The sequence below is a fragment of the Crocodylus siamensis genome, chromosome 2 (genome assembly GCF_052110815.1).
Source record: "Crocodylus siamensis isolate JL-2025a chromosome 2, ASM5211081v1, whole genome shotgun sequence".
In the NCBI taxonomy this organism is placed as follows: Eukaryota; Metazoa; Chordata; order Crocodylia; family Crocodylidae; genus Crocodylus; species Crocodylus siamensis.
In genome coordinates this window covers 188,863,629-188,887,127 of record NC_143396.1, presented here as the reverse complement: position 1 = coordinate 188,887,127, position 23,499 = coordinate 188,863,629, and the positions used below count along the sequence as shown (strand labels likewise).

At 42.2% G+C, this 23,499-nt stretch overlaps 1 protein-coding gene across 3 annotated transcripts; it reads left to right on the top strand.

Annotated features, from left to right (window-relative positions):
• The first annotated feature begins 2,052 nt into the window (after positions 1–2,052).
• Positions 2,053–22,696, top strand: RIC3 (RIC3 acetylcholine receptor chaperone). Of its 3 annotated transcripts, XR_016440260.1 has the most exons (7): positions 2,053–2,148; positions 3,245–3,483; positions 4,968–5,046; positions 8,540–8,633; positions 14,493–14,641; positions 15,842–17,635; positions 19,419–22,696. XR_016440260.1 is itself a non-coding variant. In XM_090032637.1 (6 exons), exons 2-6 carry the CDS (start codon positions 3,268–3,270, stop codon positions 16,333–16,335), a joined length of 846 nt encoding a protein of 281 aa, XP_089888763.1. In that variant the 5' UTR covers positions 2,053–2,148; positions 3,245–3,267; the 3' UTR covers positions 16,336–22,696. The 3 variants fall into 3 exon arrangements, 2 of the variants coding, with proteins under 2 accessions (XP_089888763.1, XP_089888762.1); XM_090032637.1 differs by having other exon boundaries at positions 16,028–22,696; XM_090032636.1 differs by having other exon boundaries at positions 15,842–22,696.
• Positions 22,697–23,499: the final 803 nt, after the last annotated feature.

Sequence of the window (23,499 nt, the reverse complement as noted above, 5' to 3'; positions counted from 1 at the left end):
TTTCATGAATATGACATGATTCCTGAAAGTTTATCTGCTCCCGCTGCTTAATCCCCACCAGAAGTAACAAGTGCTTTCTGTATGACATCATCATTGTTTCCATAACAACCTGTTGTTATAAGCCATTCCTGCTGTATCAACAGGACTTCCTTGTAAATAAGATATGTCTTGCATGGTTCATTTTTAATAATTCAGTAAATTAGACTATATAATAACTTTGAAGAGAATGAAGGCAAGGGCTGAAGTGGCTTGAGAGTGTTTTGGGTCAGACCGTGCATTTGGACAGAGCTGCTCATTCCCACAAGACTTTAAAAATACATAATTCTTGGTCCAAACAAACTTTTTAACAGAATGTTTGAACAGATTTTTTAAAACTGATATAACTTACCAAGACAGTATTGATACTGCATTTTATAACTCCTGCTCAGGACTCTGGCATACTGGTGATATAATCCTTTTATTCAATGGCAATGTTAGTTTATTCTGCCTCTATGAAATACCTTTCATTGGATTTCATCACCCCCCTCTGTAAAAATGTTCAACACTGTGACTCAGAGAATATAAAATTAAATCAAGGATTATTTTCAGTAATATTTCAGCAATGATTTTGGTTTTGTGTCCATCTGTGTGTGTGCGCTTGTGCTTGCTGTGTGGCCTGCCTCCAGTGGGTGTCATACTGTCAAAGGTGGTCTGGTCCAGCACCAGCTACCTTCCCTACGTGCCAAGAAGGGGGTGTTTGTAGCTGGACCTAAGCTTGGCTGCAGCACCCTTCTTCAGGTAGCCCACCTTGGTTGCTTGTCTTTCCGGCTTCTCCTCTGGCCATACTGTAGACTCCAGCTCTGAACTTCCCACTTCTGCCTAACTCCGTGGCACAGTGCAAGGAGACTGAAATGTAATTCAACTCATTTCTCCTTGTGGAGAAACCTGGAGAGCAAGGAGCAAATGTAGATAGCACGTTGTTCCATTGATTTAGCTTTGTAAAATGATTTCAGATGTAGCTTTTGCGCGCTCTCACACTGGTTTGGACTGTTCAGCGTTTTGCTCTGTTGAACGGATTCATGTGCACAGCTTTTGCTCGCTCTGCACATCCGTCCGACTGTTTTGCTGTTACCTCGATTTACGTTGAGCTTTTCCCAGCAGGGCTGGAAGACAAAACGCAAAGTGTAATGTACCCCACACAGCAAAACAGCAAATTGCATGGGGAAAACAGTGAATTTGGTGGAATTTTGAGAAACTAAAGCAAAATAAACTGGTTAATGTGCAGAGAGAGCAACAGCTGAATATGAATCAGCATAGCAAAGCAAAATGAACTGGTTAATATGCAGAAAAAACAAAAGCTTGAATAAAGGCATGAGCGGCATGGGACACTTCAGCCTGGAGAAGAGAAAGCGAGGTGGCTTGGTGGCAGCCTATAAGTATATCAGGGGTGTGTGTGCATGAGGATCTGGGGGAGCAACTGTTCACCAGGGCACCCCAAGGGGTCACAAACACCTGCAAACCCGTTTTAGGCTGCACATAGGAAAAAACTTCTTTACCGTCCAAGTCTCCGGAGTCTGGAAGAGACTCCCCCAGAAGTGGTGCAAGCACCTAACCTGGATACCACTTGGATGCTTATCTCGCTGGGGCCATTTGAGCCCAGCACACTTCCTGGCCCTTGGGGCGGGGGGGAGCTGGACCTGATGATCCTGCGAGGTCCTTTCCAGCCCTAACGCCTATGACATCTATGGATATGAATCAATATAACCGAGCAAAATAAAGGCGAAGTGGCTCGAGAGCGAGCGAAAAGCTGAACGGGAATCGAGGTAACAGCAAAACAGTCGGACGGATGTGCAGAGCGAGCCAAAGCTGTGCATATGAATCCGTTCAACAGAGCAAAACACTCTGAACCGTCCAAACCGGCGTGAGAGCGCGCAAAAGCTACGTCTGAAATCATTTTACAAAGCAAAATCAACGCAACAACGTGCGATCTTAAACTCAGTTCGGGGCCCTGCTTCTTCCCGGCGGGTGCGGGCCCCCTCCGAGCCGCTGGGAGACAGCCCGTGCAGCCCTGCCCCGGAAGAGGCGGCGCCGCGCGGCGACGGCCGGCCCGCGGAGCCCGTCGCTGCCCCCAGCCCCGCCGGGAGGAGGTCGGCGCCGGCCCGCCACCAGGTGAGTCGCCTCGCGTCCTTCCCGCCGCCAGCCCGGGCCGGGGCCGCCGCTAGTGCGAGGCGCGTGTGAGCACAGAGCGGCGCGGCGCCCTGCGGACACTGGCGCCTTGGACCAACGTGCCCAAATTGTGGTGAAGATTCAGGCCCGCCTCAGGCGCGGGTCGCAGCTCTTCGGGGCACAGGAAAAAAAAACTCATCTCTGTTGAGGTGTGATCCTGTCACGGGCTCTGGGGCGCTCAGCTGGAGGCCCCAAGGGACCAGCCGGTGGCCGACAGGCTGCTGTGTGGCAGGGGAGGCCTGGGGGCCGCATGCTGCCCCCACTGCCTGCATGGAGGGGCCTGCGCACTGGGCAGGTGGTTCGCCCGGCGCTGTAGGGCAGCAGTTCCCAATCTGTGGCACAGTACCACCAGCAGTAGGCCGACGACCTGTCCGTGGTACGTGTTAACCAATTTATTATTCATAGATTGTGAGGCCCAAAGGGACCTTGGAAGATCATCAGGTCCAACCCCCTGCACCTAGCAGGAAAGACAACTGGGGGATCACAGTGAGGTGACTGTCTAGTCTCCATGTAATCACTTTAGATGACAGAAAAATTGCTGGTGGTACTGACAGTTCAACTGGAAAATTTGCTGGCGGTGCTTAAGTTTGTATCGTTTTAAACTGGTGGCACGCAATCTGCCAGAGTTTGGGAACTGCTGGTGCAGAAGGAAACTAGAAGGTTGGGGGGTGGGATCCCTGGAGCCTGCTCACACAGCGTATATCCCGTACAATTTCATGTGCAGCCCCCAGCTGCACCAAAATTGGACCGCCTTGCTTAGGGCAAACAATCTCAAGTCTGTCTTAACCTCCTTACCTTCTTTTCCATTTCTGTGAAATGAGAAGAGAAATGGTATTTGCCCAACTGTTTGATGGAGCTGCTCATCCTAAATTATAGCATCCACAATTTTAACACAGTCAACACACCTTAATGGTGGGGGGGGACTATGGTCCTTGGGGACAATATGATACAAATGAGTCCAGCCTTGAGTATTTCATGATACTTACAGAATGGGAGAAAAAACAAACACTACTTTGTGGTTTGGGGTGTTTTTTTCCAGGGAAAACAGGCCGGTCTCCGTCAATGATGCCTCACCAGGTAGCCCCAGATGGCAGGGCTGGAGGCCATTTTCCAAGGTCTCATCTTGCAGAAGCAGTTGCCAAGGCCAAGGCAAGTGGGGGTGGAGGAGGAGGCAGCGGAGGCGGAGGTGGCGGCGGCAGCGGGAGAGGCCTTGTGGGACAGATCATACCTATTTATGGATTTGGAATCTTTCTATACATCTTGTATATTCTGTTTAAGGTAAGAAGGATGGATCCATTTTTCAGGATGTTGACTCTAATTAAATCACAAGAAAATATTAACTTTGGAGCTGACTTTAAAATTGTTTTGGCAAAAATATTTTTATTTCAACCCATCTTCAATGAGTAAATTAATGGGACAGTAAAAGATGGTTGTGTTGCATTTGGTAGTTGTTGCAATGGCACTGTCATTAAGACTGTAGCATACGTCCCAGTGTAATATCTGGTTTTAGTTCTTTCACTTAAAGATTTCCAGAAGAATATATTTTTTTAAAAGAGCCATCCTTTTGCTTGGAGAAAGAGTGTGTGAGAGTAGATCGCATCATTTCTCCTTCCCAGAGGTTAAGGAAAAATATTAAATCCCTCTGAGAATTAAAGGAACGCAACTTTAGTGGCATAAATCAGTGAAGCTTCATTGACTTCAATGGAGCCACCTTAGCTAAGAATCTGGCTTGAAATTCAGGTTTAAAAAGGCAGCTTAAACATGGTTTAAGCCATTAGAACATGTTATAGATATCCATGTCTCAAAAAGACCTAATATTTGCCCACATAAACTTCAGATGGGTTTTATTTTGGCTCATGCTACATATCTTATTGCGGATACGTCACCTGTTAGTGTAGGGGGATAGGAGAGCAGCCATTCAGAGCTGCTGCTGTTCTTCCTGAATGGACTGAGAGGGAGAGGGTACTGACAGGGCTATGCATGCTATCCAGAGTGTTTGCTGCCTTGATTACAATACTTCAGTGTACCAGGCAGCAGGGGAGGGAGGCTGGTTTGTGGCAGCTTTTGTAGATTGCCTCTCCTCCTAGAGCAACGATGGAACCTGGCACCAAACTGTGATTCTGAATGATTGTCAGTGTGTGCTCAGAAAAGTCCTGTGACAGGAGAAGCAGAAGCGTTGCTGCAGCCAGGAATAAGATATGTTGGCTGGGTTGCTTAAGCAGTTAAAGAGCATCCACTGTGTTTACAGAGCATGCAGAGGAGAGGCAGTACATGGAGAGGTTAGAGCTTTTTAGTAGAAACTCCTGGCATCTGTGTGTGGGTCTGTCAGAGTGAGAGTGCAAAGGCAGAGAAGCAAATAAATAGCAGAACATTTTTGCTAGAGAGAGAGAGAAATGGACTAGATACTTTTTTACTCTGGCCTGTAGTTACACAAGTCATAAACCCTTTGTGTGCGCTATGTGCACACAATTCAGGCCACTTGAAACAGAGGGCAAATATTTTAAATATAAACATGACATTTTATCAGGTGATCTTTCATCTTTCATTAAAATTTCCTTTGTTATGAAAATCTGATGGTAGCTTTGATAATCTAGATTTCTAGGTTTCTTTGCAGTCATATTTTATTTTTTTCTCTCGTGCTTTTCAGTAGATGGTTTCTAGTATAATTTTAATTTCTGTCTCTTTCTTTGCTTTAATCTCTTTGGGGCTTCTGTACTGCTCTTGCTATACCTTCTACAATAGCCATTTTTTCCACTTATCAGCTCTCTTCCAAGGGAAAAACCACTACAGGGGAGCGGAAATGTCCTTCTACTATACCTGGAAACATGAATAGGAAAATCAGTAAGTATTATTTCCAAGATGATTAGATATTACCCACCTCACTGCTTACTGTTCAGATATTCAGACCTGTCTCTCTGTCTTCTGGACACACCAAAATTGCTTTTCTGTGTAATATGACAGCAAGCAGTAGCTTCTCTGTTGCTGTTGGATAAATCAACTCTGTGGTAAAACAGGTACTGTGACATCACCTTCCGTCTAAGTGAATGTGCATAAGAAAACCATTTAGTGGGTTGATTTCTTTGCAGTAACAGGTAAAGTGTGTGCACTTTGAGAACAATATAAAACAGTACAAGGAGAACCTATACTTCTCTCTTTTTTGAGAGTATTTGATTTTTTAAAAACTTTTTTAAAGCACCATTATATCACCAGTACTCATAACTAGTACAAAGGACACTCCATCTACAGAGAAACAGGCATGCAATACAGATTGTACAAGGACAAAGTCTTCAGCTTATCTAATGCTAAAGTAGATCTATAGAATATAATGCTCCACTCCTGCAATATATTGCATGTAGGTGTGACTCCATGAATTGCAGGATTGGAGGGTAAAAGGTTTTTCACCAGGGCAAGATAATCATTTAATTGGTCTTTAAATTCATCACTTATGAATCCAGTCAAACCTATAAAGAAACTAACTGTATGATTTAGATCTCCAGTAAGCAATAATAATAATTAGCACTTTATACCTTCAAAGCACTGGACAAACCTTAACTAACAAGTCTGCAGAATAGGGGCCTGAAACAAAGCCCACTGAAAGTGATAAGTGTTTCTGTTGACTTTCACTGAATCAACTTCACTAAATAACAAAAGGCCAAAAATATCAGATGATTAAAAATTAATTTGGGATGTGGCTGCAATAGGAAATTTTTGATTATGATACTTTTTAAGGGCCCTTAGACGGGGTCTTTTTCTGCATTTGTATATACTGAACTGTTACTATGCTCTCTGTTGCATTCTTTCCTCCCATTTTCACCTCTTTTGGATTGCTAAAAGGTGATATCTGCATTATAAAGAAATTGGGCAACTTTTTTTTCTCTTGCTCATTACTGTCTTTTTTTTCCTATGAGCGATGGAAATTATACCAATGACATAATAAGTCTGTCTATTTCTAGGCTGTAATTACACAATTTGTTAGTTTTAAAGTTCAGACAAATGGTTATTATTATAACAGCACTATTTAAATGCATTGTTTTGTTGTCTAGATTCTCAGAGAAAATATAACTAGCGTATTAAAAGAGAGTACCATCAGTAGAGTCATGTCATGTTTTCCTTACCATAAGTGTAATAATTTTGACATAAATATGTATGTCTGGTAATATCACACAGGTCTTATGTACAGTACTATACATTTTATTATCTATATCACTGATTCTCAGCTAGGGTGCCTTGAGATACTTTTATTAATGCTGCTGGGTGTCATACAATGTCATCACTGCAAGGTGTGTAAATATGATTTGCAAGATGAACCCAAAGATTTCAAACAGGAATTTATAGTGTTAGAAACATTTCTGACCTGCTGTGGTCTTCCTGAGTTCTTTGCAACAGAAGAATTCATAGAATCACAGAAGTCGGGTCGGAAGGGACCTTGTAGATCTTCAAGTCTGACCCCCTGCCTGGGCAGGAAGAAAGACTGGGCTCAAATGACTCCAGCCAGGAAGGCATCAAGCCTCTTCTTAAAGACCCCCAGGGTAGGAGCCAGCCACACTTCCCTTGGAAGTTGGTTCCAGATCCTAGCCGCCCTAACTGGGAAGTAGTTCTTATGGTTGCTCTGGTACTTTTCTGTAGTCAAAAAAATGAGTGAAAAGTAAGAACTGGCATTTTCCAAGGGATGCCTTGACTCTAAAAAGGTTGAGAACCACAGATCTACACACACATGCACAGCAATTTTGTGAAATAAATAACAGCTAATGGTAAAAATTAGAGATAAAAATAATTTTTACAATACTTGGTTAAAAGAATTATGTTTTCAAGGAGCCAAAGATTTACTACAGGATTTTATAGAATTACAAAATTAGTGCTGGAAAACAAATGATACCAGCCAACTATGTTTGTATGCCTCTATCTGTACTCCTAAGTATCTATCACTTGGGAAGTGCGGACAGTATGGGTTAGTGGATAGATTATTGGACTGGGAATCAGGAGACTTCTGTTCTTTCTCTAATATTAACATGCTTTGCAACCTTTCAGAAGTCACTACCCTTCTCTCCACTTCAGATTCTCTTCCCAACTTATTTCTGTTTAGCCTGATGTCATGAAACAATTGAAGTCAGTGGTGCATATAGTTAAACACATTCTTTGCTGAATCAGTTTGTAAGTGCCTCAAAGCAGCAGCTGTTTTTCCATATGAGTTTGAGCAGTGTGCTGCTTGATGAGACCCCAGTCTGGGCTTTGGCTGGATCAATGTGTATGTCTATACAAGATGCTACAGCGCAGTAGCAGTGAGCACCTGCACCGTAGCTCATTGTTGTGGTGCCATAGCGTCTCCGGGCATGAACTATGATGGCGACACTACTGAACAGTAATAACAAGCTCGTTGCTACTATGCAGTAGCGGCTAAAAAACATGCAGGGATGGTACTGCACGGTAGCGCCACTTACTGCCCAGTCATTTAGTACTTGGATAAGCAAGTACTAAATGACTGTGCAGTAACAACTGTGTAGTCCCTCACTCATGTGGGCATGGTGACTGGGAGTGTCTACACATGTAAATGCTGCTGGATGCCAGTGGGGCAGGTAGCAGCCAGCCTCGGTTGGGTGGAGAACCCCTGCCCACCTGGGGGCTTGCTGCTAGCTGCCCCACAAGCACATCAGGACAGGGGGCTGGGACCTGCCCCTCTCCCCGCAGGTCTTTCCAAGCCTCCTGTCCCCTCCCACCCCCACTGGGAACCAGGGTTAGAGCTGCCTGCTGCCGGAGCAGGGGAACATTGTCCCTGCTTGTGCTTCACCACTAGAGCCCGCCCTGGCAGCAGGCAGCTCCCAGGGGCAGGGAGCAATCTCCCAGCCCCCGCCAGGAAGCAGCTGTCTCTTGGCCCTGTGCTCCCTGCCATAGAAAATCTGTTAAATACAATAACTTTGAATCTTTGTTCACAAGAATTTATTTGGTAAATTTAGTGAGAACAGGTAACTTCACAATAGGTTAGACTATTACTACATTTCCATTAGAACATATGATTGGGAGACATTTTTTGCCATATCATTTCAATCTCCAAGACATTTATAATCAGCCAATCACTCTGCATATCAGTGGTTGCTTGTGAGACATTCTGAGATGGTTCCTTGTCTGTATCTCAGGGAACTCTCTTTACTCCTTCTGTTATACCTAGAGAAGTGAAAGAGAACATTCCTAGGGGCTCTCTTATTTGTGCCTCTTAGCTGCCTCCAAATTAGTTTGTCTGGGTATACTCTTTGCTGAGACAAGCCAGCTTTGTTAACAGAACAGGAATAAGTTTTCAAAGATTCCAGTGATAGCTCTTGGGATCCTGTTTCTTTTGCAGCTGATTATGAACTCACCCAACTACAAGAAAAATTGAGAGAAACTGAGGAAGCCATGGAAAAATTAATCAACAGAGTAGGATCTAATTGTGACAGGTATGTTTCAAATCACAGAATTTTAAAGGTGAAAAATTTCTTTATAGCCAGAAATCAAACTGAAGGAGAAAAATATCTGCTTATTATCAAATGTAGATTCCTTGGATGAAAAGTAACTCTCAGTACTTTATAATGTCTACTGTTGAATTTATACTTGTCATAATATATTTTTGCTGTGTTCTTTTTTTTCTTTGTAGTTCTATACTTAAATTATTCTTTCCAGTTTCAGCTTATTTAAAGGGAATGTTCCAATTACATACTATACTGTGTAGCTTGGGAGCTAATGGCAGATGTCTAAAGTAAACTTAAAATGCAACACAGAGCAACCCTCCCCCCACAACATACTGTAGCCCCATGATTTTTCTGAATTCTGCCAAAGAGAATGACTTGAGTGTATGCTAGCTTCTAGTATTATGTATATTCTTTTAAGCAAGAAATATACAGAGTAGCCATCAATACTCTGTTTAAACCTTAAACATAGACATTAGTAAGTTGAACTAAACTTGAATTAGCTGTAGCATTTTCTTTCATAAAAATATTTTGTTATGGAAAAAATTGTCCAAGAACTGTGATTTGTATTTGACTGAAATATGAGAATGAAACCTCGGGAAATTAAAGTATAAGCGAAAAGTGTTTTGCGGGATGAACTAGTTCTGAATTTGACAATGGAAAAATTACTTTAAAGGACTACAGGACAGTTCTAAAGCCCTAAGCCTCCCTGGGAGATCTAATAGTTATGAAATAGCCTGCTGCATGTATATACAATAACAAAGCAAATAAAACTAAGCCAGATCGCTAGAGCTGGGCTCAAGCTGCAGAATTTGAAAATTTAGATGCAACACATTTCAAGGTAAAGTCTCTTATTGTTTTCAGTGAGCAAAGTATCAGGCTTTAATGTCTGCAATGACAAGCTACTTTGTAAAACTCACACTGGAGAACTCTGGGTTGACATAGGTGCATCTTACTGTTTACATAATGTATTTCTTCAGTTTGCAAGTAAAAGGATGACTGCTGCAATTGCCAGTCTTGGAAGCTCAGTGTATATCTGAAAGTCTTTCTGTTCCTGTATCAGTGCCAGTACTGAAAGCTTCTGCAGGAACATTACTGTAGTTAGGATAACCTGCATATCCTATTTGTACACACCATAAACTTTACCCAAATTACATCTCTAAATTGTGTCCGCATTGCACCTGTTGCTTTCACGCTAATTGCACAAGTCTTAACAAAAGGCATGTATAGAAGGTAGTTGGGGGACATGCATGGTTTTTATGACTGGAACATCATTTTGCAAATCTCTTGGAGCATGAGCCAGAAGAGAATGCAGTTCATAGGAAGGAATCATAGGAAAGTGGGGCTGGAAGGGACCTCACAATATCATCTATTCCAGTTCTTATGCTTAGAAATTCTATAGAGAAAAAATAATTTTTGCCATCTAAATCAAGATGACAGTCTAAATACTTTTCTTTATCCCTAAACTGACCTGTTTGATGTCTCAAAAATGGGCTTAAATTGTCACGGGAACCCTCTGCACAAGGCAAATTTTAGGCACTGGGGAGATGTAGGAACTGATCTAGCATTAATTGAAATCCATGGAATAACTTTCATTAAAGCTGATGGAGTTCGATCAGGACCTACCATGAGTAGATCTGCTTTTTACTGGTCAGTCCATCTAGATTTGTGGTATTGGGTATGAACAGTCTGAGAGTCTGATCCAAATCTGAATGCAAAAACAAATTTTGCAAATAGTACCCATTTAAAACAAATACGAAGAAATACAAGCACAGGTTCCAAACACACCCAAACTGAAAGACTTTCTAAATCTGAATTTAATTTCTCATTGACTTTATGGAGTCAAGGCCCTTAAGAAAAATACATGCGTGCAATTAGGAAATAAAATTAGAGCTTGTAGTTTTTTTTAACCTTAAAAGAGGATGCATTTAAAATTAAAGAGTATGAGAACACCATTAAAATGACCCACACCTCCTAGGAACAGGTAATAAAGAAAATTATTTGACAGAAAAGTCCCAGAAAGGTTGAATTAATTTTACTATTATAGGAATGTCTATAGAGTCATGAACTGATTCTAGACACTGTGCAAACACATAGCAAGACAGAATCATTGCCCAAAGTACTTATGGTCTAAATAGGCAGAGCAAAGGAAATATTATCCTGCTTTTACAGTTGGGAGTTTGGAGGCCAAAGGGCTTAAGGGCGTTTTTACGTGTGTGCCAGGAGCTGCAGGGGCTCTGAGAGCCTCTCTAATGAAAGCACTCAGCGCGTCTTGTGTATCAGCATCCGTGCGCTTCAAACCGGTCATCAAATGAGCTTTAGTTCAAGCACCCCAGCTGCCATTTTGAAGCATGGGGATACTGATGCATGAGACATGGAGGCTGGCTGAAACACGGTAATTAGCACGGTCCAGTAGACTCGATTGAGTCTGCTCCAATGCACTGTAATTACAGTGCACCAGAGCGGCCTCCTGACTTGTGCACAGGCATTCTAAGTGTTTTATCTAGCGTCCCACATGAAATCTGTAGCAAAACCAGGAATTGCCTTGTAACGATTCCCTTCCATTATGAAACTGTCCTTCTTCCCTTAATGAAGGCCCCAGAGCCATCACTAGAGATTTTCAACTTTTTCTTTCTGTCAAACTCTCCTGAGAACCTAATGTTTTTATATGCTGCAAAAATGCATGTTCTAGGGGAAAAAACCCAAAACCTCTTTTATGGGCCTCAAATAAGTTTGGGATCAGAGTTTAGTAGCTTCATGTAAAATACTGATTTTTTAAGTAAAGAGAATTTGTTTTTCATGCTGATTGATAAAATGAGTCCATCATTCTTTTTACTTTCTTCTATAATGAGTTAGTGCGTAGTTTGCCCTCTTTTGCTGCACCTCTCCCTGTACATTTCTTTGTCTATAATGATACAAGATTGAAATATTCCAGAATAGCTTATTTGTTGTTCTATCAGATGAAATCTCTCTCATTATCCAGTCCTGTCTTGCACGGAGGTTAGACAGAAGGGAACTTTGATTTATTGCATATCTAAGCTTAGAGATCATCACAAGTAATGCATTAGTTGCATAATTGCCAAGACTTTAGCTTAATCATAGGAAATGCTCACTCACAGAAATAAAAGGGGAAAAGGATTGTTGTAAGTATTTATATTTATTAACATGAGCAAGGAGACAGGTACAGAAACATCTTGGAGGGAGGGAGGCTAGAATGGTATCCAAAATATCCAAACCAAGAAACAGACAGTAACATCAATTACAGAATAAGTACTTCAAGATAGACCACACAGGGTACCAGGATAAGGTATCATGATACATAAAGCTTTGTGAATATCTCAGTCATCCATTTGTGAATATCTCAGTCATCTATTTTTTCTCTTGAATAGACTACAATCCTTCAGCAGTTACAGCATAACTATAATAAGCATACACTTATTATTTATTACAGAATCCAGTTTGGCTTGGAGCCCATTTATGTTTTTTTTTTCTTTAGTGTGTCAAACAGGAAAATATTAGCAAGGGAAATTTTAAATAAAACAATCCATGTTCTTGTTACCTGCTACTTCAGTATATCCTTCATTTTATTGCGGGAATCCCACAGAGATTAGTTCACAAAAATGATGCTCAAGTGACTGTGAATCCCAGCTTTCAGTATTAGATTCCTTAGGATGGACCCAAAAAGTAATTTGGACACATCGCCTAAGAGAAGCCGAAGTTTTGGGTTAGTACCTAGGCTGCCTATACAATACATGGGGAGTTAGACTACAAACAAACAACTTAGAGCAGGTTAGAAAAGGGTGTATCACATGTGTCAGCTGCACTGTGGTAACTTATACTACACTTAAGCTCTGGTAGTATAGTTCTTTTTCACTTAAACTGAGTTTTTCACTTAAACTGTTCCAAAATCTTTATTTCTGCTAACTGGTTAAGAGGCCGACTTAACTCAGCTTGATTGCCAATGCAAAATCATGTTGCTGAGCTGACAGTTATAAAAAAACTTGCTTTTTACCATGAACTGTATAAATGGGCTGCAGCAGTTTTGAGGTGGGATACATATAAAGCTCTGTGGAACTGTTTTTCTGCTACAACTGCTCTTTAATGGTGACATTTTAAGACAATGAAGCCAAAAAGAAAACGAGTTTCAAACTGAAGTGTATGAGACACCAAGGTTGGTGATAGATTTTCATTGCAGCCGTGATAGCTCCTTAGGAACTGTTGGGACCTCAATATAAGTTTATGAAACCATTGCTGTACCTGCCAGTGACTACTCTGGGACTCCACAATACAGTGTGTGCATCATTGCCACAATAAACTGTAATGGCTCTTTTGGAGCTGCACATGTATCCAGCAAGAATGAACTGCTGCAGCTCTTGGAAATGATAATTTCTTTCATCACATGCCTTCTGTTTCCTCCTCTTATGCATTGTTCAGACTTCCAGCAAATGTCTTATGAGTCTCTCCCTTTGCAGGTGGCCAACTATAGGAGAGGTAATTAGCTGTGTGCCACTTTGTCTTGCCTTCTTTCTGGACAAGGTGAGGGATGCCTCAGATGCTTAAGCTGCAAGGAGGAACATGAGTTCAGGGACATTACTATGCCCTAGCATTTCCTATAGACCAGCTGAAGGCAAGTAACCAGGAAACCCAGCTCCCTTCACAAGGCAGGAGGATCCCTGATTAGACCATTCCAGCCAAATGTCTGTCTAACTTAATTTGTGCATGGTCCTAACTCTGTTCCTGCATCCAGCTCTTTCAGTAAATTTGAAAATGGAATGAATAGCTGCTGCCTTTTTTGTGGCTGCTAAGAGCTTGTATTTTTTGGACAATAAATCAAATCAGTAATAGTCTTTTAATTTAATTTAAAAATAAATCAGTCCTCCCCTCTCCCTGCCCCTCCTCCCTCCCACAAATCCAAAGGACAGAAATTAACCACAGTCCTGCACAATTTTTAATCATACCCTAATTGGGCAGCAGGGCTACCTGTGCTGTTCAGTGATGGCACTGTGGGGACAGTCAACTGATTTATAGCTGTCATTGATGGCTCACAAGTAGAAGATTTTCAGCTAGCAGTGAGGATCCTGTACCCTCAAAGCAACAATTAAAGAGCCACTCGAGTCCATGCTAACAGTGAGGAGTCTCTAAGTGGCACCACATGTGTGCTATATACTGTGTAAAATTTAATGTAGATACTGACTGAAGTAATAAAATAGAATATTTCATTTTCCTACAAACCTCAAACAAGGTACTCTAATTCCCAGTAAGGGTTTATTTTTATTTTTATTCTTTAAGCCCTTGAACCATAAGAACAGAACACTGTAAAAGATCTCCTGAGCCATCAAGTCTAGTCCCTCAGGCAACTATCTACCCACAGATTCCACCTCCTACCCTCAAATACCACAACTACATGGCACAAAACCAAACTACCCTTTAACTTGCTACAGGGTAAAGCAGAGGAGATGGGAGCACAGATTCCCCCTAATGGCAGAGAAGTTTTGGGGTAATATATCATGGCAGGATCCTAAGAATTACCAGAGTGCATTCTGTGCTAGCCAGGTGACTCCATAACTTTAGTTTCCCCTCCTTCCTAGCCCTTGCTGCTTGTTACCATCTTGGGCAGTTTCTTTTGTCTTAGTCTAGATTGCAGAAGTTTGGATAGAGATCCTGACATTACTCAGTACACAAACACCATGCACTGATGAGACTTACAACTTGTATAGATACAGATGTCAAATAATGATACTTTTCCACTCCTTCAGGCTTCTGCTCTATGACCCAAGACAACAAAAAGTCTTTGAATCTCTTGTTACTTCCCACTGTTTTGTGTCTATTGGGGTGTTTGATATTTTGTAGTGGGGCCCAAAATGTTACGACAGACCAGGAAAAAAGATTACTTCAGCAACTACGAGAGATCACTAGAGTCATGAAAGAAGGCAAACTCATTGATGGCATCTCCCCAGAGAAAGAAGCTGAAGAAGCTCCTTATATGGAAGACTGGGAAGGTAAAGGAGCATTTTTATTTCCTCTTTTGTAAAAAATAAATAGATTTCCAGCAATGGATTATTTCTCCCAATCTAGAAACTAGAATACTGTACACTTTGCTTCTTTCATTTTCGAATGGTAGCTTCCAAAATGCCACAAGGGGGTCTCATTTTTTTCCAATTATAATAACAAGCAAAAGGATTTTGAAATATCTAGCATTTCACATTGTGAGAATAACACGATATATGTTGCCAGAATTGCATATGAGATTAAGCACACACCATCTGCTACTTTGTCTTGGCTGACATAGATTTATGTGTTTGCTTTTCTTCATTTGGCTGGATTTTATTTGCTTCAATTTAATACAACTGGAAATTGGAATCAATGTGTTTTGCATTACTTGAGTTTGGTTTTAGTTGGTAGTTCTTTGTTTGCTCCCATATTGTAAAGATAATTAGAGACATTCACTTCAGGAATTCTAGGTTTCTAAAATTCTGTACTTCAAAGCTATTTTGTTTTCTGGTTGCTTTAGTGTTATATAACCAATGTTTGTGTTGCTAACTTGTAGAATTCTGAAGCTTTTTTTATGCAGTTATAATTTCTTGCTCTTTAGGAAGCTTTCAAAAGGTTCAAAATATAAATCATGAATAGTAGCCTCAAGCTGTGCTTTCTTGGTTTAGTTCTCGATGCATTTCCTGAAATGAAATGCACAAAAGCATTTGGTTTTATCTGGTTTTCCAGCTTGACAAATGATTCTATTTAATTCTATATCTGCACTCTTCAAAACACATCTCAGTGAATCTGGAGAGAGGAACTGAGGAATTTGTAAACACATTTACTTAGAGATATGGGGCTGTTAACCCAGCAGTTTCCCTTACTCTGTGTGGCACCAGCCATGGATATTAAACACTTATAAAAGTCTGGGTTGAAATCCTAACCCCTTGTTGTCAGTCTGAGTTTGGTGATTGGTTTCAGAGGCTATGTTTTGTCCCTTCCCCTGAATGTTTGGGATAGAGTTAGTTTGCGTTAGCTGCACCACTGGGGGCTTTTGCAGAGTGAAAGCTCAGAGTTACGCTAGTATGACTTCAAACTACTTAGAATAATCTTCTTGGAACAATTTGTCAACACAGTCATTTTATCAGTGTCATCATTAGAGCTGCTGTTTCTTTTCAACCCTTATTATTTAATATTTTAAGTCACATATCACTTTTGTTCCAAAGGTTATCCAGAAGAGACCTATCCTGTCTATGATCATTCTGATTGCATTAAGCGAAGACAGGACACGATTCTTGTAGATTACCCTGGCCCCACTCAGCCCTCTGCTGAAGAGCTAGCAGAAAGAATGGAAGGTGTGGGAGATGAGGAGTATTTGGGTAGTGAAACCTTATTGTCCAATTTCACTTCAGGGAGGGACAGTCATGAGACAGGACAGAAAGAGGATGAGCAACCCAGCTTCAGCGACACGGGTGGTGTCCTTCATCCTAGCCATGACTTTGAGACGTGCTATTGTTGTCACTGTGAGGAGGATGATCCTGCTGTCGTAGCAGAGAATGCCGGGTTCCACTCTGACACCTGCAGCGAGGCAGAAGAGCCAACCAAAGAGAGCCTGGCTGTAGAATCTGACAGTGAAAATGCAGCAGTAAAAATCCAAGCTGGCAGGGAGTCAAGTGAAGCTGGTACACTGAGGAAGCGAAACACAAAAGTACTTGAATGATGGAAACCATGTGTGGTCATTATAGTAATGGTAACATCCCACAACATCCTACACATTGTCACATGTGTGCTCTTTGTTCATGACCCAGACTTTCTCCCCTTTCCACTTTTAGCACTTCAAAATAATTTCAGTTTATTAATGACTGTCCCAGCACCTGCCTGACTTGGAAGGTAATGACTTCTTTCATTCAGTGTCTTGGTTGCTTGTTATTCACCTGCCAGCAGCCCGTGCTCCTTACTTGCCAGAGACTGCAACGTGTTTGAGCAGAGTTATTCTCTTCAGATATTCACACATTCTCTCTACTTTCTGATTGCTGCCTCTTAATAACACCCTTTCCTCTAAAATACTAGCTTTGCCACAGGATCCTGATGGTCAGCACTGGGAAGGACTTCCTGCCCTGGAGTCCAGCCTTCCTGGTTAGTTATGAAAACAAAGCCATTTGTATTAGTGTTTTGATGGGGAGGAAAGCGTTGAGGTTGTGCCTGTGTAGCAGTTGTCAGTCCATCTAATCACCTAACTGTCGAGGAATCCAGCATGAGCTGCATTGCCAACAAGATGCTTTATCGACTGCTTTACTATTACTGTGGATGCAGGAATAACTGTTTCTGTTTCATCAGTAAATATGACACAGCAGGCATTTTATTCTTAGACCACTAGGGCACGTCTTGGTCCTATTTTACTGAATGCCTGCATATACCTAAGTGCATCTGAGGTGCTGGTATCATGTGTCTCTTTCATTTTAAAACCCTAATTTTTCAGAAAAAATGTATTCTGATGTTTACATTGAATATATGATGATATTCTTGCTATTTATGAAAGCTTTCTACTGTGGAAAAATAGTTCATTATAGGAAAAAAAGAGCATATATCTGAGACGCTATCGAATGCTTTCCCTTTTCTATTTAGAATATCATTATTTTGACACTAAACACATTTGTAGTCAGTTTTACATTAAACAGTTTCTCCTTTTGTCCCCTCAGTAGCAGTTATTTTTGCCCCAGCAATCCAGCAATTCCTAGCAGGCTGTTTTGCAAACAGGATTATAGGTGTCAGGGGTTTCAGTCTGGCTTTTAATAATGGAAAATGAGGGTTGAAAGTGGCCCAAAAGGCACTGAAGACCCTTTAAACTTTAATCTTGTCCTCTGTGAAGCGTCTTCCTCCTCAAACCAGTTGCAGTCATTTCCTCCAATTATATGCAGCTCTGCTCTTGCCTCAGAGAATGAATTGGAAATATTGAACATTCCCACTTCAGCAAATGAACCTTCAAGACAAATTCTTGGAAGAAGGGCTGGCGGTGGCAGGTAAGCTAGTGATGAGTGCTTTTCTCCTTCAAGTGTATACAATAGTATTTCTCAGGTGATAAACATGTTTCCTTTCAGCCTAGATGGGGCACTTAATGCTACTTCAGGGCCTACATTACTGCTGAAATTTTATTAAGAATCCGTATTGGGAGCATTGAAGGGGAACTGTAGACATAAACGTTAAACTTCACAGCAGCTGAGCTGAGAAGACAAAGAGAGTATTAGGGGGAGGGAAGGGAAGGGATTATTAGGCCTTGCTGGTGAATGTTTTCTATATTAAAATATGAAAAATATGACCAAATGATTTTTATACTGTAATTTTCCCTTCTATTCATGTAAATGCGTGGCTGAATGGATGGCCCTTACGTGAATTAAATAATTTAATGATGTAACGCCCATACTTTGTGAGCAGTGCAAACAATACCCAAACAACCCTCTTGCCAATCAGAACATAACTTTGGCTTGAAGGAACCAAAAACTGTGTTATAATGAGTTTGACTGATTTTTATTCATTGACTTTAATGGGGCTGGGACTTCCTTCCTCAATAGTTTGTCTGTCAGTGTTCCTTGCTGGCACCACACCATCTGGGTCACTTATATACACATTGGATGGAAGTCTGTCTTGTATGACAGGCATCAAGAATCCAGTGAATGTTACTGGATTGTAACAGCAGTTTTCTTTTGAAGTCTGCCGGAACAATTTGGGTTGTTTTCAGGATAATATATAACATGGGGAAATAAAACCTTGTTCCTGGAACAGAGTGACTGCAACCAGGGATGTGATGCCACTACATGAAGGCAGCATTGTGCAGTAAAATATATCTTTCTCCTATTTACATGACAGCTTTTTGAAATTCCTGATCTTTCAACATTCATTTCTATAATTAAGCCATTGGGCATGGCACACAAGGGAGAACAAGGAAAGGTGGCTTTTTCTTCAACATAGCTTACAGCAGGCCAAGTCTAAGGCAGAGGGCAGCAGCCTACAGGCTAGATCCAGCCTGTGGAACCATTAAACCAGGCAACAGAGCTGGGGCTTCGGCAGTGGGAGACCTTGGCAGCATTTGGGGGTGGGGCAGGTGGGGCTTCGCCTGGGGCTTTGAGGGGAGTAGTGGGTGATGGAGAGCAGTGGCCAGGTCCTAGTGCCAGCCTACCTCACACCCAAGCTGCACCTTTCCAGCTTTCTGTTGGAAAATATTGCTGACCACTGCTCTAAGGTACTCTGACAGTAATTTGCTCACTAAAACGTCTGCTGATCTGAGGGCAATGAGGCATGTCAGCCCTACCTATTCCTGTCTCCTACACAACCCATGACATGTCTTATGTAGTGGAAGTGGTCACTAGAAAGCCAACCTTTTTCCACCTTAGGATTCCCCTTCATCAGTTTCCTCACGGGAGGAGCCTTTAGCTGCTTTATGATTAGGATCTGGCCCAGAGTCTTCCCATTTGTGGTTCCAGAATCAGGTTTCTCTTTCTCTATATTTAGTATCTCTGAACTAGAGCAGTGATAGCAGATGACCTCAATCACAGCAGAAGCTGTTTCACACTCTCTGCATCATAGCAGTCACATGCCTGCAGTCAAATAGTCCTACCACATGTTTGTTTTCTGCTTGCCTAGCTTCCTTCGAACCAACTGACAAGGTCAGTATCTTTATTTATAAAACATTGTGCTACTCTGTTTCGGAAATATGTTAATACCAAAGCTTGAGCCTAATGCAAGTGCCATTTCCTTTCCGCCTATGTGCAATGATGGTGTTCATTAAATACTGTATTACCCCTGCAGGTAATTATTGGAGAGACAAATGAAGCTGATGATGACCACTTATATGTATTAAAATAGGCTATTTGGCAAAAGCATCAAGATCTGCTTGCTAAGACTATGTATGTGATTTGTCAAAAGATATTTTTTATGAAACTGGATTACCACCAGTTGGCATTGTTTGTTCCTCTCTGTAAATGATATGGTATAATTAAATCTTCTAAGAATGAGACCAGGAATCTAACCTTTATGAAGAATGAGGACGTCATCTCAGTTCTTGACCACAAACAACGTTTTGGAGCAGTTCATGGAAGTGCAGACTTCTGGAATGCTAAGTTTCTGCAAAGCTGTGCTTATGTAGTTTGGGTTCCTGTTGTTTATAAGTGTCTGTCAGTGAAATTCAAAATGTCCTTTGTGGGTATTTTTTTATTATTTATGATTGAGACTGGCAGCATATTTCAAAGCATAACAATATGGAAATAACTTTATATGTAATGTAAGAGGCATACGGATGCCTTAGATACCTAGCTTAACGCTGTAGTTAATAAGACTAAAATGTAGCAAGTTGTTTTTGAATAATAAAGTCAAACTGCTGTCCAAGTGGTAAACAAAAATGTAATCTGAAAGTTTGCAAAAGACTGTGTGAAGTATGTAAGTAGCATATCACAAACTTAGGTAGCATGTTGGGATCCTAGTATAAACAGCTTTTAACTTGTTAATACAACCAACAGGTAGGCAAGCAGCACTTACATAGCCTTCTCTTCCAGAAGTAAATCAGTGGGTGGAGGAAGAGGCTCGCCTGCCTTTTGGTCAGCAGCCTAACAGTTAGGATACTTGTTCAGCAAGTAAGAGATACTGGTTACCAAGACTGAACAGACATCAAGAAAATGTACCCCTTCTACTGGCCCACTGGGAAGCTAAGAGAGGAAGATATGCAGGGTCTGTAGGAAAGAAAGTGCAAAGAGGAAGGGAGCCTGTCTGTGGCTCAGAGTGTTGTTGGTTGTGATTCTGGGTTCTCACCCTTGCTCATGTCACCAAAAGGGTTTCTGCAAACGGTTTTCATAATCACTGATTAAACAGAGAGAAGCAGAGGTCAGAACCCAGTGCTTATAGGTAGTGCCTTTCTATCCCAGTGAGCCACAGGAATAGGCTCCTGCTACCATCCTCTCCTTCTGGCTTCCCCCTCATCGCTGTTTTGATGGGAAAGGAGGGACTTTGCTAAGCAGTTAAAGAACTCCCACTTCTAAGCAAAGAACCCTAAGTCATTGTCCACACAGACATATTCTGTATTGGTGACCTCAGCCCCACATTCGTCCTCAAAAAATCACTGTAAAATATATTTTGCATTTTCTGTCTTTACCTTTTGGGGTGGCGGGGAGAATCCCTTTCTCCATGCCCTTTTCTTTTTGTGTAGCTCAAGGCAGAAATCCTGTTTTCCCTTTTCTTTGCTCCAATCTTCACTTTTACTTTTTGCTATTTTTCTCCATGACTTGGTTGAAGGATTCCCTTCAAGGGTCGGGGAACCATATGGCAGGAAGAAGAGGCAGTATTGGTGGCAGGGTAGGTAGTGAGTGGACCTCTGGCTTCAGATCCAGCTGCAACACTGGCTCTGATGTAACACAGGCTGGATTGGAAATGCAAAATAGTACAATATTGCAAAATATTGTCAACCCCTGCTTTAATCCAGTAACAAAAGAAAAGAACACAAGACAATGTTTCATCTTTTCTGTCAGCTCCTCTTTGGATCCGAGCTCCAAATTATTAGGTCACCAGCGCTAGTACCCATTCTCCTCCCCAGCGCCAATGTATGGTTCCAGGTTGACACCAAGGCCGCTACCCATGCACCCCCACCCCCTGCACCCCAACTCCCTTCCACTCAGATCTACAATTAAAGCAAGGTGCTGCTCCTCTCTCTGACTTCTTCACACACAACACTTTCTTGCCTTGCTGCTTCCCCCACCCCCTGCTCACCATCACCACCACCTGGGGGATCTGTGCCATACTGGAAGCATACCACACGCAATAAAACTGGTGTTAACAATTGATACATACAGAGCCAGAGGTGGCTCATAAAGCCCTGGGACTGCTTGCCTTTGTGCTACCTCCTATTCTGAGAAGATCGGGCCCACTGGGGCACCCAGAGCTCTCATACGGTGAACTTAATCAGGGCTTCAGGACCAAAATCGTCCACTGATCCGAGCACCTGCCTTGACTGTGGTTGGGCCCTCCTTGGCTCCGCTGGTACCAGATTGATGCCAAAAGTCAAAAAATTGGAACTGCTTCACATATCTACCGTAGATTGTGAACTAACTGATACAGCCCTTCAGTACGGTATCCCCTACTTCCCATCCTAGTACTAAGGGTAACCTCAATCCAGTCTTCTCTATACAAGGCTTCATCATTTTAGCAAGTACCTAGTTTTTCAGTTTAGTGCCCACTGAGAAACTGGGTCCCTAATACAGGGGGAAAGCCTATTTACACAGGATCACCTTTTCCCACCTGTACTGATTTAAGAAGTTGGCTGTTCCATCCAAAAGGTTTTTCGCAACTGGGCTTCTATTTGTGTTAGAGCGGGGGTGAGCAAAGTATGGCCGCAGGGCCCTAAATAATTTAGAAAATTAATATGCATCTGCCCCTGGCTCTTGTCAAAGATGACAGGAGCCAGGGCCATTAGGACCCAGGGGAAATCATGGCAGGCTTCTGGCCTGAGACTGTGGGCCTGCTTATGCCTGCACTGGTGCATGAGTGGGAAATTCAGGTAAGGGGGGGGTGGGGGGGGGGCGGGACTGCCCCAGTCCTCAGGGCCTGGCCAGCTCCTGCTGCATCCCATGGTCCGGCCATACAGCCAGGAGCCATGTAGTGCAGAGTGGCTGGCAGGATCGCAGGGTCTGCACCAATGTCCCAGGGCCAGCGCTGGCAGGGCCCAGAGTGGGAGTGCAGGGCATGGGGCTAGCAGGGGTCAAGTGCTAAATTATTACAACAGAGTATAAGTGGCCAGAGCATCTAAAATCCAGGTAACTAACATAAAAGGCCACTTACATGGCCAGCTTTGGCTCTCAGTGCTACTTACAGGCTTACACAGGCATTAGATTTGAGCCTTACTGCTATTTGTGTACACTAAATACTTCCTTGGTTTCACATGTACAGTTATATCCATTATGCGATATGGTGCTGCATAGTATAAATGTTTTAATTGTCCTAAGCTTTTTTGTGGTTACTTTCCTTCAGACTGATGACAGCACTAGGGAGTTATGCAGCTTAGTTCAGACAATGTAAAATAAAACTTTATGCCCTGCTTCTTAGTGAATGTCACGTATTTGTATTATTTCAGAGACGGTGTGGGCACTGCTTTCATATCTACTTCTGCCTAAAGCCGCTGAAATGGTCATAGCATTTGAAGTGGCTTTAAAAAACTGTAAGAAGTGGGAGGACAGATAAAGCACAGTGCTGTAGTACAACAAACCAGCCCAAACGAGTAGAAAAGATCCTAAATGAAATAGGAATAACTGAAGTGCTTCACAGTGAAATGCGTTGGGTTAGGCACATCCTTCTCACCAAAGCAAAATGGAGTTGGTGAGCCCAGAAACATTTTACAGTGCCCAAGCTTCCCAAATCCCTAGAAGGACCTCTCTGTGACTCCCTCTCTACTACCCTGGGGTCTGAAGCCCTGAGTGTGACTTGAACTTCTGAAAGCAAATAACAAAGGTGGTCTGCTCCTATTACTTGCTGGACAAACGCTCCAGGTTCTGCTTTTTGGACCAGCTTCTTGAGAGAGCTGCAAATCCTTTTTATGACCACCCCCCCCACCAAATGATCAAGTGGTGTCATAAAATATCTCATTCAGCAGAAAGCTCCAGGAAAAGGATAGCAAGCAGAGGGCTTCAAACCCAGGCAGTTAATGAATGGACTTGTGTCAGAGATGGCAGCTCAGGGGCACAATTGGGACTGGCAAGAGCATAAGATCCTGAAGACCTAGCCCTTCAGGAAACCTTTGGGTTTCTTGTGCCCAAAGGGTGATATGCATTTACTAAACGGAGTTAACCCATACATGTGTTGGGGATTACTCCACTGAAACATAATTTGTTGCTGACTCTGGGGAGGCCTT

Coding starts and splice junctions, on each gene's coding strand:
- RIC3 (XM_090032636.1), top strand. CDS start 3,268: ATGATGCCTCACCAGGTAGCCCCAGATGGCAGGGCTGGAGGCCATTTT. Junction 3,484..4,967: donor TCTTGTATATTCTGTTTAAG/GTAAGAAGGATG, acceptor TCCACTTATCAG/CTCTCTTCCAAGGGAAAAAC. Junction 8,634..14,492: donor GTAGGATCTAATTGTGACAG/GTATGTTTCAAA, acceptor GATATTTTGTAG/TGGGGCCCAAAATGTTACGA.